Below are 18499 nucleotides of genomic sequence, written 5' to 3' on the forward strand. Positions count from 1 at the left end.
TTTCATCTAAAAACAAAAAAGGCAAGATTCTACCAGGTGATTAACATCTCCCATAATCCACATATGAATCACTCACAAGACATCTTTGACAACTAACCATCATCTTCTGCTTGCATTCCCCTAGCGACAGAATGCTCACTACCCCCATGAATGATCAATAAAATATCCACTCATGTTGGTCTACAATCTGCCTCCCTGCTACTCCTAGCCAGGTTTTAGTCTCTGAGCCCTCATAAATTCAGTCTGCACACAGCGGCCAGTGACTGAGGCTAGTGTAGAAAATAAAAAATGTTGATTCCTCCTTCCCTCCCTTTCTAGATCTTCTGCTAAGCAAATGGATGTGGCCATAGGAAAAGTTAGCTGCAGGGGCAGAACTAGATCCCAGGTGCTTTAAATCCTATTCCAGGGGACAGTCCTCCATTGTGGGGTGCGGGCACTGAGGCTGGTGACCATTGTCAAATGCACTGCAGTGCTCATGCCCTAGGCAAGTCCTGGGCTGCTCTGGGAGCAGGTGACCAGACTAGGGGACAACTTTAGCCTCGGGCTAGAGCGGGACCTCCACCAGGGCTTTCCTAGAGCTGGATCGCCTCCTCCTTTCATTTGTCACACCTGCCCTTGAAAGATTGAGAAACAGGTCAGATTCTGTATTTAAATACAGATTCAGATAAAACTAATTTCAATGGTGTGGCTCTGAGGAGTTAGTTCTCTGTGGATCCTAGGTCCTTCCCAGGACTTAGTATTGTTCTTTGCTTCCATTCATTCATTCATTTGCTATATCGTTTTTAAGAGCCCACTTGGTGCCCTCTCTGACCTGTGGTAAGGTTTTAAAGAGAAATTTTGCCAATCCAAAGCTCCATCTAAGCATCCGTTTCCCCATTTGTGAAATAAGGGTGTTGATCTATTCTCTGTCTTTCTTGCAAGATGCGGTGAAGGTAAGCAAAAAAAAGGGGTGAAGGAGGATTCTCGTGTTTGAGGGTCGAATGAATGAATGCCCTCTTTTCAACTGGACACAGTGTCTGCCCTGTGGTAGGAATGTAGCAACTACTTGTCAAATCAATAAATGATTGAATGAATCAATTAATGTTGGAATAAATGCATTTTTTCCCTCCTCCCTGTCACTGTCCCTCTGCTCCTGTGTTAACTCCATAGATATGTCGGCAGGACCAGCCTTGCAGCCTGAGATAAGGCTTTCCCCGGGTGTCTCTCCTATCCCTCCCCTTAATGGGTGTGGGGCCAAAGGGTAATGCCTGGTACCGGTGGAAACGCCCCACAGAGACAGACACAGGATGGGCTTTAAGTACCGAAAGTCTGTGCGGGTCTGGCTGCCCCTGGGGGCCTTAATGCTGGAGGTGATTTTCGTTGTCATCTTCTTCTTTTTCACCTCCTATCCAGCTTCTGTAGGTGAACAGAAGAAGCTCTTGAGGGACTACCGAGGTGAGTGTCCAGAGGGGAGGTGATCACAGAGGCAAACAGCAGGCGCAGGGAAGAGGAGGTCCTCCAGGGGCATAGGGCCTCCTTTCCACAAAGTCTCTGAGGAAAGGGGTTCCCTCATCCTTTTCCATCTGTTGCACAAAGACCCAGCCAACCATGCAGTCTCTTCTTTAGGACCAGTGTGGCCGTCACCTCTTCCATGAAGCCTTCCTTGATTTGTCAGGGCAGAGGGAGGGGCCTCCTTTTCTCTGTTCCTAGATTTCCCTTTGCCAAAGGGTCTTCACAATTCTCTGCCTCCCCTGCCACCTCTTCTCTTTCCTTAACAGCAAGGGATTTCATGGTGTTGTTGGGTTTGAGGGATTTTGTTTCCTTTTTTTGGCCTCTTTTTCTCATTCTGTACTACCTTTCTTTTGGAAGCTTCCTTCTCACTTAGGGGCTGGGAAGTCTGCTTTCTGCCTGAAAATCCTGAGACACAAGCTCTGGCTGAAGGGAATGTAGGATGGTTGTTATTTTATATATATGCAGCTAAAAATACTCATAGACTGTGATGAGAATGACTCTCAACAAGATAGACATCCACAGTGGTGTGGCTTCTGTTTTTTTTTAAAAAGTTGAGAGGAGTTTTCAAGTGCCTCAGAGGGTCAAGATGTTGTTTATGATAACGGAAGGGCCTCCTTGAGTGCGGTCCCTGAGACAAAGCAGAAACGTGAGCCTGGCTGTGCTTGCTTGCTTCTAAGTGATGTTAGCTAGTTAACCAGAAGCAAAGGGAAGGCATCCTGGGCCCTCGGCGGTAGAAAGAAGGACAAAGAGATGACTTGGGGAGGGAAGTCCCTACACTGCTTTATGAGCTAGCCCAGAGAGGGTGCTCAGTGCTGAACAAACAAGACCTGGGCACAATTTTCATTCATTTCAACTTACTGTAATTCTTTTCAATCGGGCACAATGTAATTCAATCCATTCATTCATTCATTTGCTCAATCTATTACAAACCATGTGGGATCCAGACGCGTGCTAATCAGAGCTGATATTTATTGATTACTTACTATGTACCAGGCACTCCACTATTCTCGCCTGGAGAATCCCATGGACAGAGGAGCCTGGTGGGTTACAGTCCATGGGGTCGCAGAGTCAGACAGGCCTGAGCGACTAAGCATCCGTGCACACACCAGACACAATTTTAAATGCTTTACACTGAATCCTCACTGTCACCCTATGAGATAGGTACTATTTTTAAAAAATAATAATTTTATTTATTTATTTTTGGCTGTGCTGGGTCTTTGCTGCTGCGAAGACTTTTCTCTAGGCGCGGCAAGTGGGGGCTACGCTCTAGTTTCGGTGCTTGGGTTTCTCATTGCAGTGGCTTCTCTGGTGGAGCGCGGGCTCTAGGGTGCTCTGGCTTCAGTAGTTGAGGTTCCCAGGCTCTAGAGCACAGGCTCAGTAGTTGTGGCGCAGGGGTTCCAAGGCATGTGGGATCTTCTCAGATCAGGAATCGAACCACGTCTCCTGCATTGGCAGGCAGATTCTTTAGAGACAGGTACTATTATGATCTCCATTTTTCATAGGAGGAGACTAGAAAGTTGGATATGGAGTGATTTGCCCAAGACTGTTCGGCTAGCAATAACACAGCAGATTTAAATTTTGCTGTTGTTGTTTAGTTGCTAAGTCCTGTCTCACTCTTTTGCAACCCCTTGGACTGTAGCCCGCCAAGCTCCTCTGTCCATGAGATTTCCCAGGCAAGAATACTGACTAGGTTGCCATTTCCTTCTCCAAGGGAACTTCCCAGCCCAGGGATCGAACTTGAGTCTCCTGCATTGAAAAGCAGATTCTTTACCACTGAGCCATCAGGGAACTCCTTGGTTTAAAGTTAAGTAGCCTTATATTGGGGCTTCTCTGGTGCTTAGATGGAAAAGAATCCGACTGCAAGGTGGGAGACCTGGGTTCAATCCCTGGGTTGGGAAGATCTCCTGGAAGAGGGCATAGCAACCCACTCCAGTATTCTTGCCTGGAGAATTCCCATGGACAGAGGAGCTTGGCAGGCTACAGTCCATGGGGTCGCAAAGAGTCAGACACGACTGAGCAACTAAGCACAGCACAGCCTTATATTTAAAATAGAAAACCAGCAAAGACCTACACAGGGAATTCTGCTCAGTTTTCTACAGTAACCTAAATGGGAAAAGAATTTTAAAAGGAATGGACACATGTATATGTATATTTGAATTGCTTTGCTGTACCTCTGAAATGAACACAACATTGTTAATCAACTATGCTCCAGTATAAAATAAAAATTGAAAAATAAAATAGATTAAATAAAACTAAAGTAAGGGGAAAAAATAAACTTAAGCAGCCTAGTTTGAATTTCCACGCACTTAACCATGATGCTTCACAGCCCCATTTTACAGTGAGGTTGAGTTTCTTGTCATATAATCAGTAGGCATAGGAGCCAATATTTCAACTTTGTAGTTTGGATCCAGTTTTCTTTACCCCTAGGCTGCTAACATAGACATACGTGTCCTCAGATGCTCATGCTCTATGGCAGTACAGAGGAGGGCCCACAACCCAGGCAGGGAGATGCTGATGTCAGGAAAGGCCCCTGGAGGGAAGCGACTGCCCAGCCGGGCCTCAGAGGCTCAGGTAGAGTAGCCATATGAAAATGGAGGGTCGAGAGCCAGCAGGAGCCATTGTGTTCATCAGACTGGACGAGGCTGGAGTTTAACTCTACAGTGCATAAAGACGGAAGCTGTGGGTGGACCCATCCCCTTGAGTAAGAAGGCTGCCCTTCATTCTCTTGATCTAATAGGATGCAGGAGTGTGATCAGTTTGGGTTTGGTTATGGAGAAAGCCATTCCAGGACTGGCATGGGGGTGGGGAAAGGGCCTGACTTGAGGTGGAAGCCAGTGTGGAGGCTGTAGTGTAGTAGGGACTGGGGGGCTTCAAATTTTTCAAGCATGCCCCGCATTTCTATGTTCTACTTAAATCCTGCTGCAGTAATACATTTTGCACATTATCATAGATGTACGTAAATTAGAAAATTGGAAAGAAATCAAAAGGAAATATAAAATAGTTTCAAATGACTGATTGTGATGGTGTCAGTCACTCCAGGCAAGGTCCATTGTTACCGTGAATGATAATGGATAGCAATTCATTCCTCAGGGTCTTCAAGATAATTTCAAATTATCTTGCTTGACTTCTTGTCAGATGTGATTAGATTGGGTTTTTTTCTCTAACTCTGAATGTGACTGATGGAGAGCGTGCACAAGAAGTATCCTTCCACCCTTTGTTTCTGCACTTGCCTGACATTATTCTTTTGCCTTCAGTCTGTGGTTTTGGGCAGTTGTTTGAGCCATTGGTCCATTTTGTGAAGGTTAGTTGAGTTAAAACTAGGTAGCAATCTGTCAATCTACTTAATCTAATCCAGTCCACATAAACTATAATAAGTCATTTAAACGAGCCAATTCTAAAAAAAAAGACGTTTTTGAGACAACCTGGAAATCTGAATAAAATGTGAGTATTATGTAACACACAGGCATTATTGTGAATTTCGTTAGGTGTGATAATAGCATAGTGGGTGGTTTTAAACCTGTTTAGAAGTAGGTTTAACAATTTAACAAATAGTGATCCCTATTTGTTAGAGAAGCATACTGGAATAGAACAATGTCTGGGACCTGTTTCATGCCAAAAAGAAGAAGAAAAAGGAGGAGGAGGTAGGAAAGGAGGAGGGGGAAGCAGAAGGGGGAGGGGGAAGGAGGAGATGGAGAAGGAGAAAGAGAAGGAGGGGAAGAAAAAGGCTAAGGACGAAGACAGGTGGACAAGGATAATAAAAATAAGATTGAATGGGATTAACATAAACACACAACTACATATAAAATAGATAATCCACAAGCCCTACTGGTTTAGCACAGGGAACCCTACTCAATAGTCTGTGTTAATCTCTATGGGAAAAGAATCTGAAAAAAGAATGGATATATGTATATGTGCAGCTGAATCACTTTGCTGCACACCTGAAACTAACACAACAAAAGAAGAAGAAAGAAAGAAAACAAGGGAAGAAGGATAATTAAAAACAAGGCTGACCCCATGTGACAGTCATCGAAGCTGGCAACGGGTACATGATGTTCACCATGCTACTCACTCTGTTTTTGTGTGTGCTTAAAATTTTCCATAATAAAGCTGTCAGTTAAGCAAAACAAAACCCTGTCATTAGTTGCAACAAGATGAATATGGAGAAATACATGTCACCCCCTTTTCAGGGGCCTAATATTTCATCAGGAAACCTTCCAGAGCTAGAGGACTAAGCTGACATCCTAAGAAAGTCAGAGGAGGCTCCCTGATTCATCTGAATATTAAATACTTGCACAGTTGCAAACTTGACCAAGTGCCTTTAGGGGTAGAAGAGCCTAGATCAGTGGTTCTCAAATGTGGTCCCCAGACCAGCCACCTCAGCATCCCCTGGAAACTTGTTAGAAATACCTGGGCCCCCATCCATACCTACTGATCTAAAACTCAAGGGTGGGGCCCAGCAATCTGTGTTTTACCAAGCCCTCTAAGTGACTCGAATACACGGAAGTTTGAAGACTGCTGGAGCTAGACTGATTCATGTCTTTGCTCTGCCTTTTAGCTGTGAGACCTTGGGCAAATCACTCAACCTCTCTCTGCCTCTGTCACATGACGATAGTACTTACTAAGTTGTTGAAACGCTTGAAAGAATGAACACATATGTAGACTGAAGAGTATTAGCTTTGAACTTCCCTTGCAGTCCAGTGGTTAAGACTCCATGTTTCCAATGCAGGGGGCTCAGGTTGGATACCTGGTCAGGAAACTAAGATCCCACGTGCCACAATAAAGCACCGCAAAAAAAGAAAAAAAAAGCATTAGCTTTTTGTTATGAATAAACTTTAATTTCTTAAATGTTTTAGAAAAAATGAGTAGAAATAGCAGTGCTAATATCTCTTCTGGCAGCCCCTATGGATTGTCTGGGGTATCTTCTGAGGGGTGTGAGGCCTACTCTGACAACCTCTGGCCTGGATGACCTGTGAAGAGGTCAAATGGGCAGGGCAGTAAAGGAGAAGCGAAGAGTCGGATTCAAGAGTTATTTAGGAGATAAAATTGGCTGTTCTTGGAGAAAACAAGAGAGGAGTCAAGGATGGCTTTGGATGTGTGATTTGGCAGATGGAGGTGCCCATTTCTGAGATGAGAGGCACCAGGGGAAGGGTAGATTATGGGGTAAATGAACAATGATATGTTCATTCTGGGCTTGGGATTGAGGTGCCAGTGAGATGCTTCGGGAAAGCAATTGTATCCATTATCTATTGCTGCATAACTAACCACCCCCAACCTTAGTGGCTCAAAATAGCAATCATCTAATTTGCTCCGGATCATGATTCTGTGGTTCAGCAATTCCAGCTGTACTGTGGCCATGCAGTTCTGTCAATTTCACCTAGGGTCACTATGCATCTCTGGGGCTTCCCTGGTAGCTCAGCCAATGAAAGACTCCACCTGCAATGCGGGAGACTGGGGTTCAATCCCTGGGTCAGGAAGATCCCTAGAGAAGGGAATGGCAATCCACTCCAGTATTCTTGCCTGGAGAATTCCATGGACAGAGGAGCCTGGCAGGCCCATGGGGTCACATAGAGTAAGACACTACTGAGCAACTAAGCATCCATGCACATACCATACATCTCCAGCCTGGAGCTTTGACTGGGGCTGAACAGTCTCTGATAACCTCATTTGCATGTTTCTCGGTTGATGCTGGCTGGACGCTTAGCCCATGTGATCCCAGCAGACTAGCCCAGATTTTCACATGGCAGCAAAGGAATTACAGCAGTAAGAGAGGGCAAGCCCCAGTGCACAGGTGCTTTTCAACCCTCTGCTTGTGTTGTGTTTGGTGATGTCCCATTAGCCAAAGCCAGTCACAAAGCTTAGCTCAGGCGGGAGGGGTCTACACTGGAAGGCATGATTCACTGGGGCCCATTACTGTGACAATTTGTCACACAGAGCCTGCTTGAACACTGCCAGACTGGGGGACCATCCTGGGCCCTGCACTGTACTGCTGCTGCTGCTGCTAAGTCGCTTCAGTCGTGTCCAACTCTGTGAGACCCCACAGGTGGCAGCCCACCAGGCTCCCCCGTCCCTGTGGCTACCACCCAATTACCCGATACTCCTTAGAAGCAGGAAGGAGAGCTATTAAAAGACAAGAAGGGCTTTGCCAGTGACAGGTACTGACGTCATTGGCACTCATTGTACACTGTACACTCTTCAGTCGTGTCTGACTCTTCGAGACTCCATGAACTGTAGCCTGCCAAGCTCCTCTGTCCATGGGATTTTTCAGGCAAGAATACTGGAATGGGTTGCCATTTCCTCCTCCAAGGGATCTTCCTGACCCAGGGATGGAACCTGCATCTCTTGTGTCTCCTGCATTGGCAGGCAGATTCTTTACCACTGCGCCACCTGGGAAGCCCACATCTTAGCCTTCACAGCCCTGTTGATTGGGAAACCTCTTTTTCTTTTCCCAGACTGCTGTAGGGGTGAGGGTGGGTGGGAGGTTGTGGGGGAGGGGAAGGGAGCATGAGGCTCCATGGATGGTTCCAGACCAAGGCTGCAGAGGTACTGTGGGAAGTCAGAGTGTGGAGGTCCAGCCCAGGGCCCAAGGGAGAGAAGCCAGGACTGGTTTCCGAGTTGATGAACTGTCTGCAGGTCGGAGGGAGGTGGAAGGGTGTGTGGGAAAAGGTGGAGACTCTCAGGGGCAGCCAGGCTGAAGGAGTTGGGAACAGTCTTGTCTAAAGGCACAGCTAACAAGTGGCAGGCCTGAGATAATTTATAGTCCCTAATATTTACCATGCACCAGTGCTGGGCTAAGCGATTCACAGGAGCCAAGGAACTCACTACTAACAGCAAACCTCTGAGCAGGTGCCACTTTCAGACCTCTTTACAGTCTAGGAAGCGGGGACATGGAGGTAGAACCAGGCTCTGAACTCTGACAGCCAGACTCAGAGGCCCACACTCACATTTGACACTATGGAGAGTGAAGGATGGAGGGGGAAGCAGGATGGTATAGTGGTTAAACCCAGAGCCAGGATTCAGATCTGCCACCACCATTTGCTAGCTGTGTGACCTGAGCTAATTCCAGCACCTCTCTGTGCCTCCCTTTCCCCATCTGTAAAATGGGCATAATCAAAGATATCTCCTGTGTGGGCTTGTCTCAGTCTAAGGCTGGCAGGCACTTGGAAGAGTGCCTAGTTTGTGGAGGGCACCGTATATGTGCCTGCTGTTACTATGATGTTGATTATTGCCCTACAGGACTCCCAGGTTAGACAGGCTCCAAGTCGCAGGACTTGCATAAACTTCTCCAGAAGGCCCACCTTAGATGGTGTGTAAAACTCCCCTCTGAGGCCCGAGTATGGGGCCCCTGGAGTGATCCTCTCCTTATCAGCCCTGGACACCTTAGGTCCATTATCTTATCAGACCAGCAGCTGATGCCAGGCACAACAGAGGCCCTGAGAGGCGGAGGCTGATACCAGTGGGGATGATGCCCTGAGCTGGGACCCAGCATTGAAGTTGGGATCCAGTTGTGAGACATGGGAGGAGTGGGGGTGGGCCAGAGCCCCGTGAGGCTGGGAGAGGAAGTGGGAGGATGCAGAGGGTGGGAGTAGAGGGACCCTGAACTCAAGCGTGATTTACTGACCAGTTTGTGGTGAGTGAGCTCTGTCAACAGCTCCAAGAAACTGCCACCCTAATTTCATCCCCCTGGCTGAAACACAAGCCCAATCCCACACCACCACCACCTGTCCCCCCCCACCCAGGGACAGTGTGGGGTCATAGGAGGAGGGTTCTGAGCTCTGTACCCGCATCAGGCGTGCCAGCTGTGCCTGATAAAGCCCCCAACCAAGAGCCTCTGACTTTCTGTCTTCAGAGCCCTGCCTCTGATCTGATCCTGGTTCCCTGCCCTTCCCACACGCTGCCCCCTCCTCTGAATACACCAGAGCAGTGAGGTCCTTAGAGAGTATCAAGTCCAACTCCCATGAGCTACAGATAGGGAAACTGAGGCTCAAAGAAGGCAAGGGACTTGCCTTAGGTCCCTTAGTGAGGTGTGGGCAAACAAGAGCAAGAGAGCCCAGCACTGAGGGGCAGGCACTGCCCCAGGAGTACAGAGCTTGGCTCTGCTGCAGACATGCCGTGTGTTCTTGAGGAAGTCACAGGCTGTCTCTGGATCCCTTCAGTAAAATGAGAAGAAAATGGAAGGGTTCCCCTACTCATGGAATCTTCAGTAAGTCTAGACCCTTTACATATAGCATTGCTGCCAAATGGGGGAACTTTTTTTTTTTAACAGAAGTTTTTAAGAAAAGATTGAATTTGCATATCTAGAAACAGGGCACTCCAAGCTGGTGCACTGGGACAACCCAGAAGGATGGGATGGGATGGGGAAGGAGGTGGGAGGGGGTTCGGGATGGAGGACACATGTACACCCGTGTCTGATTCATGTCAATGTATGGCAAAAACCACCACGATATTGTAAAGTAATTAGCCTCCAACTAAAATAAATAAATTAATTTGTTAAAAAGAATTTGCATATCTAAAGTGGAGTGTGAAGTCTCCAATTGGCCACAGGCCTCACCACTCCCCAATATACACTATGACCTTCATTACATAGTTTCCTGCTCAGCTCCTGGAGGAATTCGAGCAGTCCCAAGTGGAGCCCCTATACAAAATGTGCCCATTCCACCCCCATTCCTAAGGGGATGCAAGCAGGAGACTGAAACATTGCTTCCCCTCCCCCTCCCTTACGTCAGAGAACAAAGTGCAAGAGGTTGAACCCTCCTGATGGTCCATTTCTCACCCACTCCACAAGTCCCCAGATCCCATGGAGATGCCTGGGTGCCCTGTAATCCGGTTGACCTGGGATTATCATCCACCCAAGTCCTGTGTGCAAGACCCTAACTACCTGTATTTTTCAATGAAAGTAAATTTCAATGTAAGTTGAAGAGGCTTTGGAGAGCTCTGGAAAGAAGAATTTCCTTGTTGCTATCAGACCCAAGGCTGGAGACCAGGTGACTTCTTACTGCTGTGAAGGTGATGATGGTGCTGGTGGTGAATAGCCACTATTTCCTGAGCTTTCTCCATGTGCCAGGGACAGTGCCAAGCTCTTGAACAAAACATTACTTCCTTTGGATTTCCCAGTACCCTCTGAGCGGGGATAATTGGCCTTATTTAGCTGATGAGGGGAGTAAGCAACCCAAAGGCCATGCAGCTAAGAAGCTGAAACATACAAACTGCCATTGTTATAGGTCAAATGGTCAGACATTGGCAATTTAATATGATCTAACCTAATAGAGAATGATAGAGTTGGGGTCAGACAGAACTGTCTGACCTCAAAGCACAGGCTTTTTTTCTTTAAGAAAAAATTACTTACTCTCTTCATAACAGTTGTAGAAAATTTTAACACTACAATTTAAAAAAAAAATAGAACCTTCCTAAACCCAGAGATAATCTCTGTAGGGGCGGGGAGGGGGGCAGAATTCCTTTAAGACTTCTCTCCCGGGATTTGCACACAGGTGAACCTAGTTGGTGTTTGTTGATAAAATAGGCTTTACTATTTTGGAGCAATTACGCGTATTATACCATTTGATTCTGGCAACCTGATGAGGGAGGTAAAATTATTTTTCCCACTTAACAGAAGAGAAAACCAAGAGGGCAGATAGTGTGGTAACTCAAGGCAGAGGCTCTGGAGCAGACCCTCTAGGTTGAAATCCCAACTCTACCGGCCGGAGCAAATGATAACTCCTCTATGCCTCGGTTTCCTCATCTGCAAAATGGTGATAATAACAGCACCTGCTGTGAAGGACACTTGTGAGAACTAAATGAGATAGTTTACGTGAAGTTTACGTGATAGTTTACATAAACAGCGTTGGCATTTGGCAAATGCCACATGTAGGCGGTTATTAAAGCTCAGAGACGTTAAATAGCTAGATTAAACCACACAGCTGGACAGTGCCCGAGCCCTGATAGAACCCCAAGCTTATCTAGTTCCAGAGCCCAAACCGTTACCCATTTTGCAAAGTTGGAGCCGATTCAAAGCCTCCGCCCTTTCCTCTTCCTGGTCCCCTCCGGAACATCAGCTAAGTCCCTCTCACTCATCTGCCATGGCAGCCACCGCACAAAGTCTGAGACTGGGAAAAGGAAGGGTCTCCCAGGTGGCCCTGGTGCTTTCCCATGGCCCCCCAGGTCCCCCTCAGCAGGAGCCAAAGGAGAAAGCTGTTTTCTGCAGAGATAATTTGGTTCTTGCCTGTGAACCTCTAGACCCATTACTGCCCCCTCTTTTCTGAATGACCTGAGCTAAGTCACCAAATTATGTGGCCTTATTTTCTCTCACACATGATCAGGAGGTTAAACCTGATTCTCAAAAAGCAAGAGGTCAGTATCTTTATTGAGTGTCAGCTATGTGCCAAGGACGGGTCCTGACTCCCTACGTGCGTTCATGTTATTGTGTTTAATAATAACAATAATTGCTGACTTTGTTGAACACTCACTGTGGGCCAGGTTCTGTGTTAGCTCAGTCATTCCTTCCCTCAACCCTGTATGTGTTATCCCCATTATTCAGATAAGAAAACTGAGGCTTAAAGAGGGGAGGTAACTTGACCAAGCTCTCTTCAATGATCCTTAATGCCCCTTCCAGCTGCCATTCCGTAAAACTCTAACACAACCATCCACCTTGTCTGCTTCTCTTCCTCCTTCTTGGCCTCTTTTCCCTGAGCAGCCTTCCAGGATGTGTTCATCATGGCAATCCTCGGCCTGGGCTTCCTCAATACTTCTTTGCGGAGACATTGCTGGAGCAGTGTGGCCTTCAGTCTCTTCCTGCTGGCCCTCGGGGTGCAGCTGGCAGTCCTGCTGGAGGGCTTCCTGATCCAACTCTCCCTTAGGAAGATGGTCATCGATATGTCCAGGTAACTAGATGGCTGCTGGATCACTTTTGGGTTCTTGGGGGTCTGGGGTCCAAGAGAGCAGATTCTAGAGGTGCTGGGATGTCTCTTTCTAGTGCCAGCGCCATGCAATATTCAGGACTTACTTAAACTAACAAGTTATACATTGTCTAAAATTCATGTTTAACTGGCATCCTCTGTTTAATCTGACAACCCTCCTCAGTGGCATCACAAGAGACCCAGATCTACAGCCCTCCTTGTGTCCTTTCTCTTTTTCTTTATTGATTTTGAAGACTTATACAGTGACTATCAGTTCAAAGAAAAAAAATAATAGAGATTAGACAAAAAGAAAGAAATCTCACACTCAGAAAGATAGTCTCTTGAAAAGAAGGAAGTACCTTCAATCTTCAAATGCTGGTAGGCAAGAAATAGCCATGCCTTTAGTTTCTTTAAATTAACTTTGATCTATTCAGATGCCTTTAGAAGAACTAGCAAAATTAACCTGTGTTGCTAGATGTCAGAATAATGCTTACCTGAGGTGTTTATTGGTTAGAAAAAGGCTCAAAAGAAGCTTATGGGATGCAATAAACATTCTCTTGGGCTTCCCTGGTAGCTCAGTGGTAAAGAATCTGCCTGCCAATGCAGGAGAAGCAGTTTAAATCCCTGGGTCAGAAAGAGCCCCTGGAGAAGGAAGTGGCAGCCCACTCTAGTATTTTTGCCTGGAAAATACCGTGGACAGAGGAGCCTGCCTGGCTATAGTCTATGGGGTCACAAAGGAGTCAGACACGACTTAGCGACTAAATAACAAAAACATTCTCTATGTTATCCTGGGTGATGGTTACACAAAATTAACATATGTGCATATACATATGGTGGTACATGCTCAGTTATGACTTCTTTGTGACCCCACAGACTATAGCCAGCCAGGCTCCTATGTCCATGGAATTTTCCAGGCAAGAATACTGGAATGGTTTGCCATTTCCTCTTCCAGGGTATCTTCCCTGACCCAGGGACTGAACCTGCATCTTGTGTGTCTCCTGCATTGGCAGGTGGATTCTTTACTACTGAGCCACCTGGAAAGCCCATATATACACATATACACATCCATAAAGTTGTACATATCTGCAGAAATAAGTCATTCACACTCAATAGGAACAAGGTAAAAAAAAAAGTTTTTAATTGTTTTTTGGTGTTATCCAGTTCTGAAACGTTTTCTTGCCCATATGATGGTAAATCCCATCTCAGGTATCTGGGGACCCCATCACCTCTCAAGGCCATTCTACCCTCCCCTCTAAAACCCTGCTAAAACCCTGGGCACCACTGGTAAACACCTCTCTATGAGCCAGGCTCTGTGCTGGGCACTTCACAAACATTATTTGTTTAACTCTCTCATGGAGGGGTCTGACATGGTGGACTGTCAAGGAATGAGATGCTCAGAGCTCACAAGACACTTGCCTAGGGTCACACAGCTAAGTGGTAGAAGTGGCTTCAGTTTTCATTCCGTAGCCTTTCCCACACAATGCAAAGTGGCCATGACAAGAAACACAGTCTAGCCAGCTCCCCATTGGCCCTGAAAATAACTCTCCACCTTTTTTCTTTTTTAATTTGGGCTTCTTTTATTTTTAAATTAAAAAAAAAAAATTGTTTTTCATTTTTTGGCCTTGATGTGCACCCTGCAGGATCCTAGTTCCCCAGCCAGGGATCCAGCCCTCACCGCCTTCACTGCAAGTGTGGAGTCTTAACCCTTGGACTGCCAGGGAAGTCCCCTCCACATTTTTTCTTTTAAACCATTTTAGAGCTGATCCCCAGGGGGATTCTATGACATCCCCCCACCCCCCACCCCCCACCCCTCACCCCGGTAACCACCTGGGAAGTGACAAAGGGCATGCTGGGGGAACCCTGACAGGGTGGTCCTGGTCTGGGGTTTCTGCAGCCTTGGCTTAAGTCACACAAGCCTTTGGCCTCCTGCACCTGGGTCTACAGGCATCTCCAGGCTGCCCCTTTCTTCTGACATCCTGCCTACAGGAATCTGTTTGCTCTTGATTCAATCTGGAAAGACAAGAAGAGGCCGTTTACCGCCTGAGTGAACGCCCCTGCCCCACCCTGACCACTTGGGTCCTCCTGGCTGTGACCCCCAATGGGACCGGCTTCACAGATTTGAACAATGGGCTCCTTTCTGACCTTTCCTGCTCTGACTGGGTTGGTGGGCGGTGCCCAGGCCTGCCTCCCAGCCGGGCCCTCTCCCTCTCCCTGTCCTGAGGCCTCACCCACCGGTGCAGATTGACTTGGCTCTAAATCGGTTCTGCCTTGAGTCATCAATGACCTTCAGGGCAGGGGCCTGTCTTATTCAGTCTTCTCCTCCTTTGTTTTCCTCACATAGTAAGGACTTAGTAATTGGTTACTGGAACAAAGATGAAAATAAAAAAGAACCCTAAAATATGTGATATTTTTAATGGTGTACATTGAGGGCCTATCATAGCAATAACTACCCCCCTGACTGTGTTTGACTCACTTTGCTCCCCGCCAACAGCTCCAAAGGCCTTGCCTCTACATTTACAGATGAGGAAATGGAAACATAGTGTGGTTAAGTCATTTGCCCAAGGCCACACAGCCAGGAAGTGGCTGAGTCAGGACTCCAACCTTGGCAGCCTGGACAGAGGTTGTCCTAAGCACCGCACTTCACTGTCTCAACACCTCCCCCACCCCTGGGGTCTGAAATCCTGCCACTGGCACAGAATCTCTTGAATTAGCCCTTTGCCAGTGAAATCACTGACTCGATGGACATGAGTTTGAGCAAGCTCTGGGAGTTGGTGATGGACAGGGAAGCCTGGCGTGCTGTAGTCCATGGGGTTGCAAAGAGCTGGACATGACCGAGTGACTGAACTGAACTGAATGAAATGAGTGCTCACCCCAAAAGTAACATGGCCAGCCATAGTGAAACACTGAGTGACCCATTATTTCAAATAATTCCTGGTCCCTCTGAGACTTTTTGCCCATACCCTTGGCCCTCCTCTGGCCTTTCTTCCAAAATCCTTGAGCCTTCGGCAGGACACTACTTTGGCAGCAAACAGTGGGAAGGCTGTGTCCAAACTTTAGAGCCCAGGGTTTGGATCCAGGCCAGCTGGGTGGGTTTGAACCTCGTGTTTGTCATTAACTAGCTGTGTGGCCATTACCAAAAAAGTCACCTTGTCAGTCTCAATGTCCTGTCCTGTAAAATGGATGTACCGGATGGTACCTAGTACCATCGCTTTATAGAGGATTACCTGGAGGATTTAAATTTAAATGAGATGATGTACTTGCAAGACTGTTACCCATAGTGCTCAACAGATGATGATGGTGATGATGGCGGCAGTGGTGGTAGCATCATCATCAACTCCTGGGGGGAGGGGTGGTCTCAGCAAGGTGCCCAGAGGTAGGTGGGTTGGTTTAACCACCATGGATTGTCCAGTTCAGTGCCACCTCCCCCAGGAAGCCCTCCCTGATGAGTCCAGTTCACAGTGGTCTCTTCCTCCAATGAACCCCTCTTGCCTCGTGGTATCACACGCCGTGTCTGACTCTTTGCGACCCCATGGACTGTAGCCTGCCAAGCTCCTCTGTCCATGGGATTCTCCAGGCAAGAATACTGGAAGTGGGTTGCCATGCCCTTCTACAGGGGATCTTCCCAACCCTGGGATCAAAGCTGAGAGTCTCCTGCAGCTCCTACATTGCAGACATATTCTTTACTCACTGAGCCACTTGGGAAGCTCCATGGTATCACAGATTGTCTTAATTGACAGGGTCGTGATGTCCGCTTTGTCTCCCCAGGCCAGTCGTAAGTTCCTTGAAAACAAAAGCTGTTTTCTCCTTCCAAATCCCCACACTAAGCTTGCTCACTTGTCAAGGGAAGGAAAGAGTCAGTAATAGCCCTGAGTTAGTCCTTCGTGCCATTCCTGGTGTGCTCCACACACAGGCACGACCATTCCTTCTAACCCTTCACCCCGCTTTCATGAGGTAAGTATTACCATCATTCTTATTTTACAGATGAAGAAACACACTCAGTGAGATTAAATAGCTGCTCAAGTGGAAAAGCTGGAACTGGAAGCCAGATTTGTCCTACTTCCAAACCCAGTCTTTTTTCCACTTCAAGGAGAGGGAGAGACAAGGATTCAGTTCAGTTCAGTCGCTCAGTCGTGTCTGACTCTCTAGGACCCCATGGACTGCAGCACAGCCAGGCTTCCCTGTCCTGAGCAGTGCCTGCATCTCCGGAGGGATGGCAGGTGAAGAGCGCCCTCTATTGAGCATCTGTGGGTGATGACAGCCGAAGAGAAGCCCAGGGCAGAATCCTAGCAGTCAGATGTTCCTATGAGAACCTCAGCGCATCTTTAGTTGGGATGAGTGTGTCCAGATCAGTCTCTCAGTGTGTAGCTGCCACCACGATGGGGGAAGGGAATGAAGGAGATCCCAGACTGGGCAGCATCCATTCCCATGAGAGTAGAAATGTTGTGTACTTGCTCTCCTGTCCTGTCCCCAGTTTCTTGAAAAGTGTCAGGCAGAGAGTAGGTCCTCAACAAATGTTAATTGAATGAATGAGTGAATGAATGAGAGGCATTGTTCCTTCTCTGTCATCCCTGTCTTGCCCACTCTCCTCAGTATTCAGAGAGCCACCATGAGCGCTACGTCTGTGCTGATCTCCGCGGGTGTTGTCCTGGGGAAGGTCAACCTGCTGCAGCTGGTGTTTATGACGCTGATAGAGGTGACAGCCTTTAGTGCCACGAGGCTGGTCAGCATGGACTACCTCAGTGTGAGTCCTGGTGATGTGAGGAGGGACCTCTGGGATAAGGGATGAGCAGGTGGAAGGGGAGGGCTCCATCTCCGTTTGCTAAAGCTTCTGTGATGAAAAAAAAATTAGAGACAGGCCAAAATGGGGTTGCAAAAGTGTGATGTCTGCTCAACATTTAAACACACGGAGCAAATGCTATGGAAGGGGGTTCCCACAATAAAAACACGGCTGTCAAGGAAAGAGGTCAGTCAGTTCCTCACCACAGGCGGCGCATTATAAGCCTTCTCCTGCTTTGTTATGGTTCTCATAGTGGTTGTTTTAGAAAGCTGCCTTAAGTAAAAGCCATCTCCTCTCTTCTCTGCAATGTGTTAGTTTAGCTGGTCCAGGGAAGGGTTTAGCATTGATGTTGAGAGTTCACGTCTTCTCCTTAAAAACTTCATTTCAGCCTGGGCTTCTTTCATGGAAGGGCTCAGGGGAAACCAGAGCCAGAAACCAGAGCTGTTTCCACAGATGGAACTCAAGAAATGAGGATTCCAAGTTGACAATTGCCAAATGTGGTTTTTAGATTCCCAGGGGACCTCAAAGAGATTAAAAATGCAAGATCTCTTCCATTCTTACAAGAGAATTCCACAGACTTGCATTTTTATGTGTGACTAAGGGTTCCTTACTTTTCATTCATTCATTTCACAAATATTTGTTCTGAGCCTGTTCTGTACCAGGCACTCTTCTAGGCAGTGGGAAAATGTAACTGTCATGGAACTTCCTTGTCTATTGGCAGAGGGAAAGACTGCCAGTAATCAATAAAATAGGCAAAAAGAGATAGCATGTTGAAAATGAAAGTATTAGTCGCTGTCACGTCCAGTTCTTTTGACCCCATGGACTGTAGCCTGCCAGGCTCCTCTGTCCATGGAAGTCTCCAGGCAAGAATAATGGAGTGGGTTGCAAGTTCCCTGGGTCAGGGGAACTTCCTGACCCAAGGATTGAACCTACATCTCTTATGTCTCCTGTATTGCACGTAGATTCTTTGCTGTCCGCTCTATAGCATGGCTCTATAACATGTTAGATAGTGATAAGTACTATCGAGGAAAAAATACAATGAAGGAAGAAGATATGAATAGTTGAGAGAGGGGATAAGGTGTTAGAGAGAGTGGCCAGGGAAGGCTTCATCAGGCAAATAATTTTTGAGTAAAGAGCAGATGGCAGCAGGTTTGCAAGTCACATGAGTATCTGAGGACAGGGGGAGATCAAGGGCAGAGCTGTGGGAGTGGTCTGCATCTTTCAAGAGTAGGATCTTATTACTGACACTATTCCTTTTAATTTTTTATTTTATTGCTATTCTTTTTTGGCTGCATCATGCCATGTGGAACTTCCCTAGCAAGGGGGACTAGGAATCTAACCT

The 18499-nt window shown here is 47.0% G+C and overlaps 1 protein-coding gene across 1 annotated transcript in view; it reads left to right on the forward strand.

The window, feature by feature from the left end:
• The first annotated feature begins 1274 nt into the window (after window positions 1–1274).
• LOC145543822 (RH-like protein) overlaps window positions 1275–18499 on the forward strand; it is a 38286-nt gene continuing 21061 nt past the window's right edge. The window contains exons 1-3 of the mRNA XM_081586666.1: window positions 1275–1434; window positions 12179–12365; window positions 16971–17121. Coding sequence (XP_081442792.1) covers window positions 1287–1434; window positions 12179–12365; window positions 16971–17121 — 486 coding nt within the window. The 5' untranslated portion in view covers window positions 1275–1286. The remainder of the gene's footprint in view (window positions 1435–12178; window positions 12366–16970; window positions 17122–18499) is intronic.

This window comes from Giraffa tippelskirchi, chromosome 3, assembly GCF_054371585.1.
Source record: "Giraffa tippelskirchi isolate mGirTip1 chromosome 3, T2T-mGirTip1v1.2.pri, whole genome shotgun sequence".
Taxonomy (NCBI): Eukaryota; Metazoa; Chordata; class Mammalia; order Artiodactyla; family Giraffidae; genus Giraffa; species Giraffa tippelskirchi.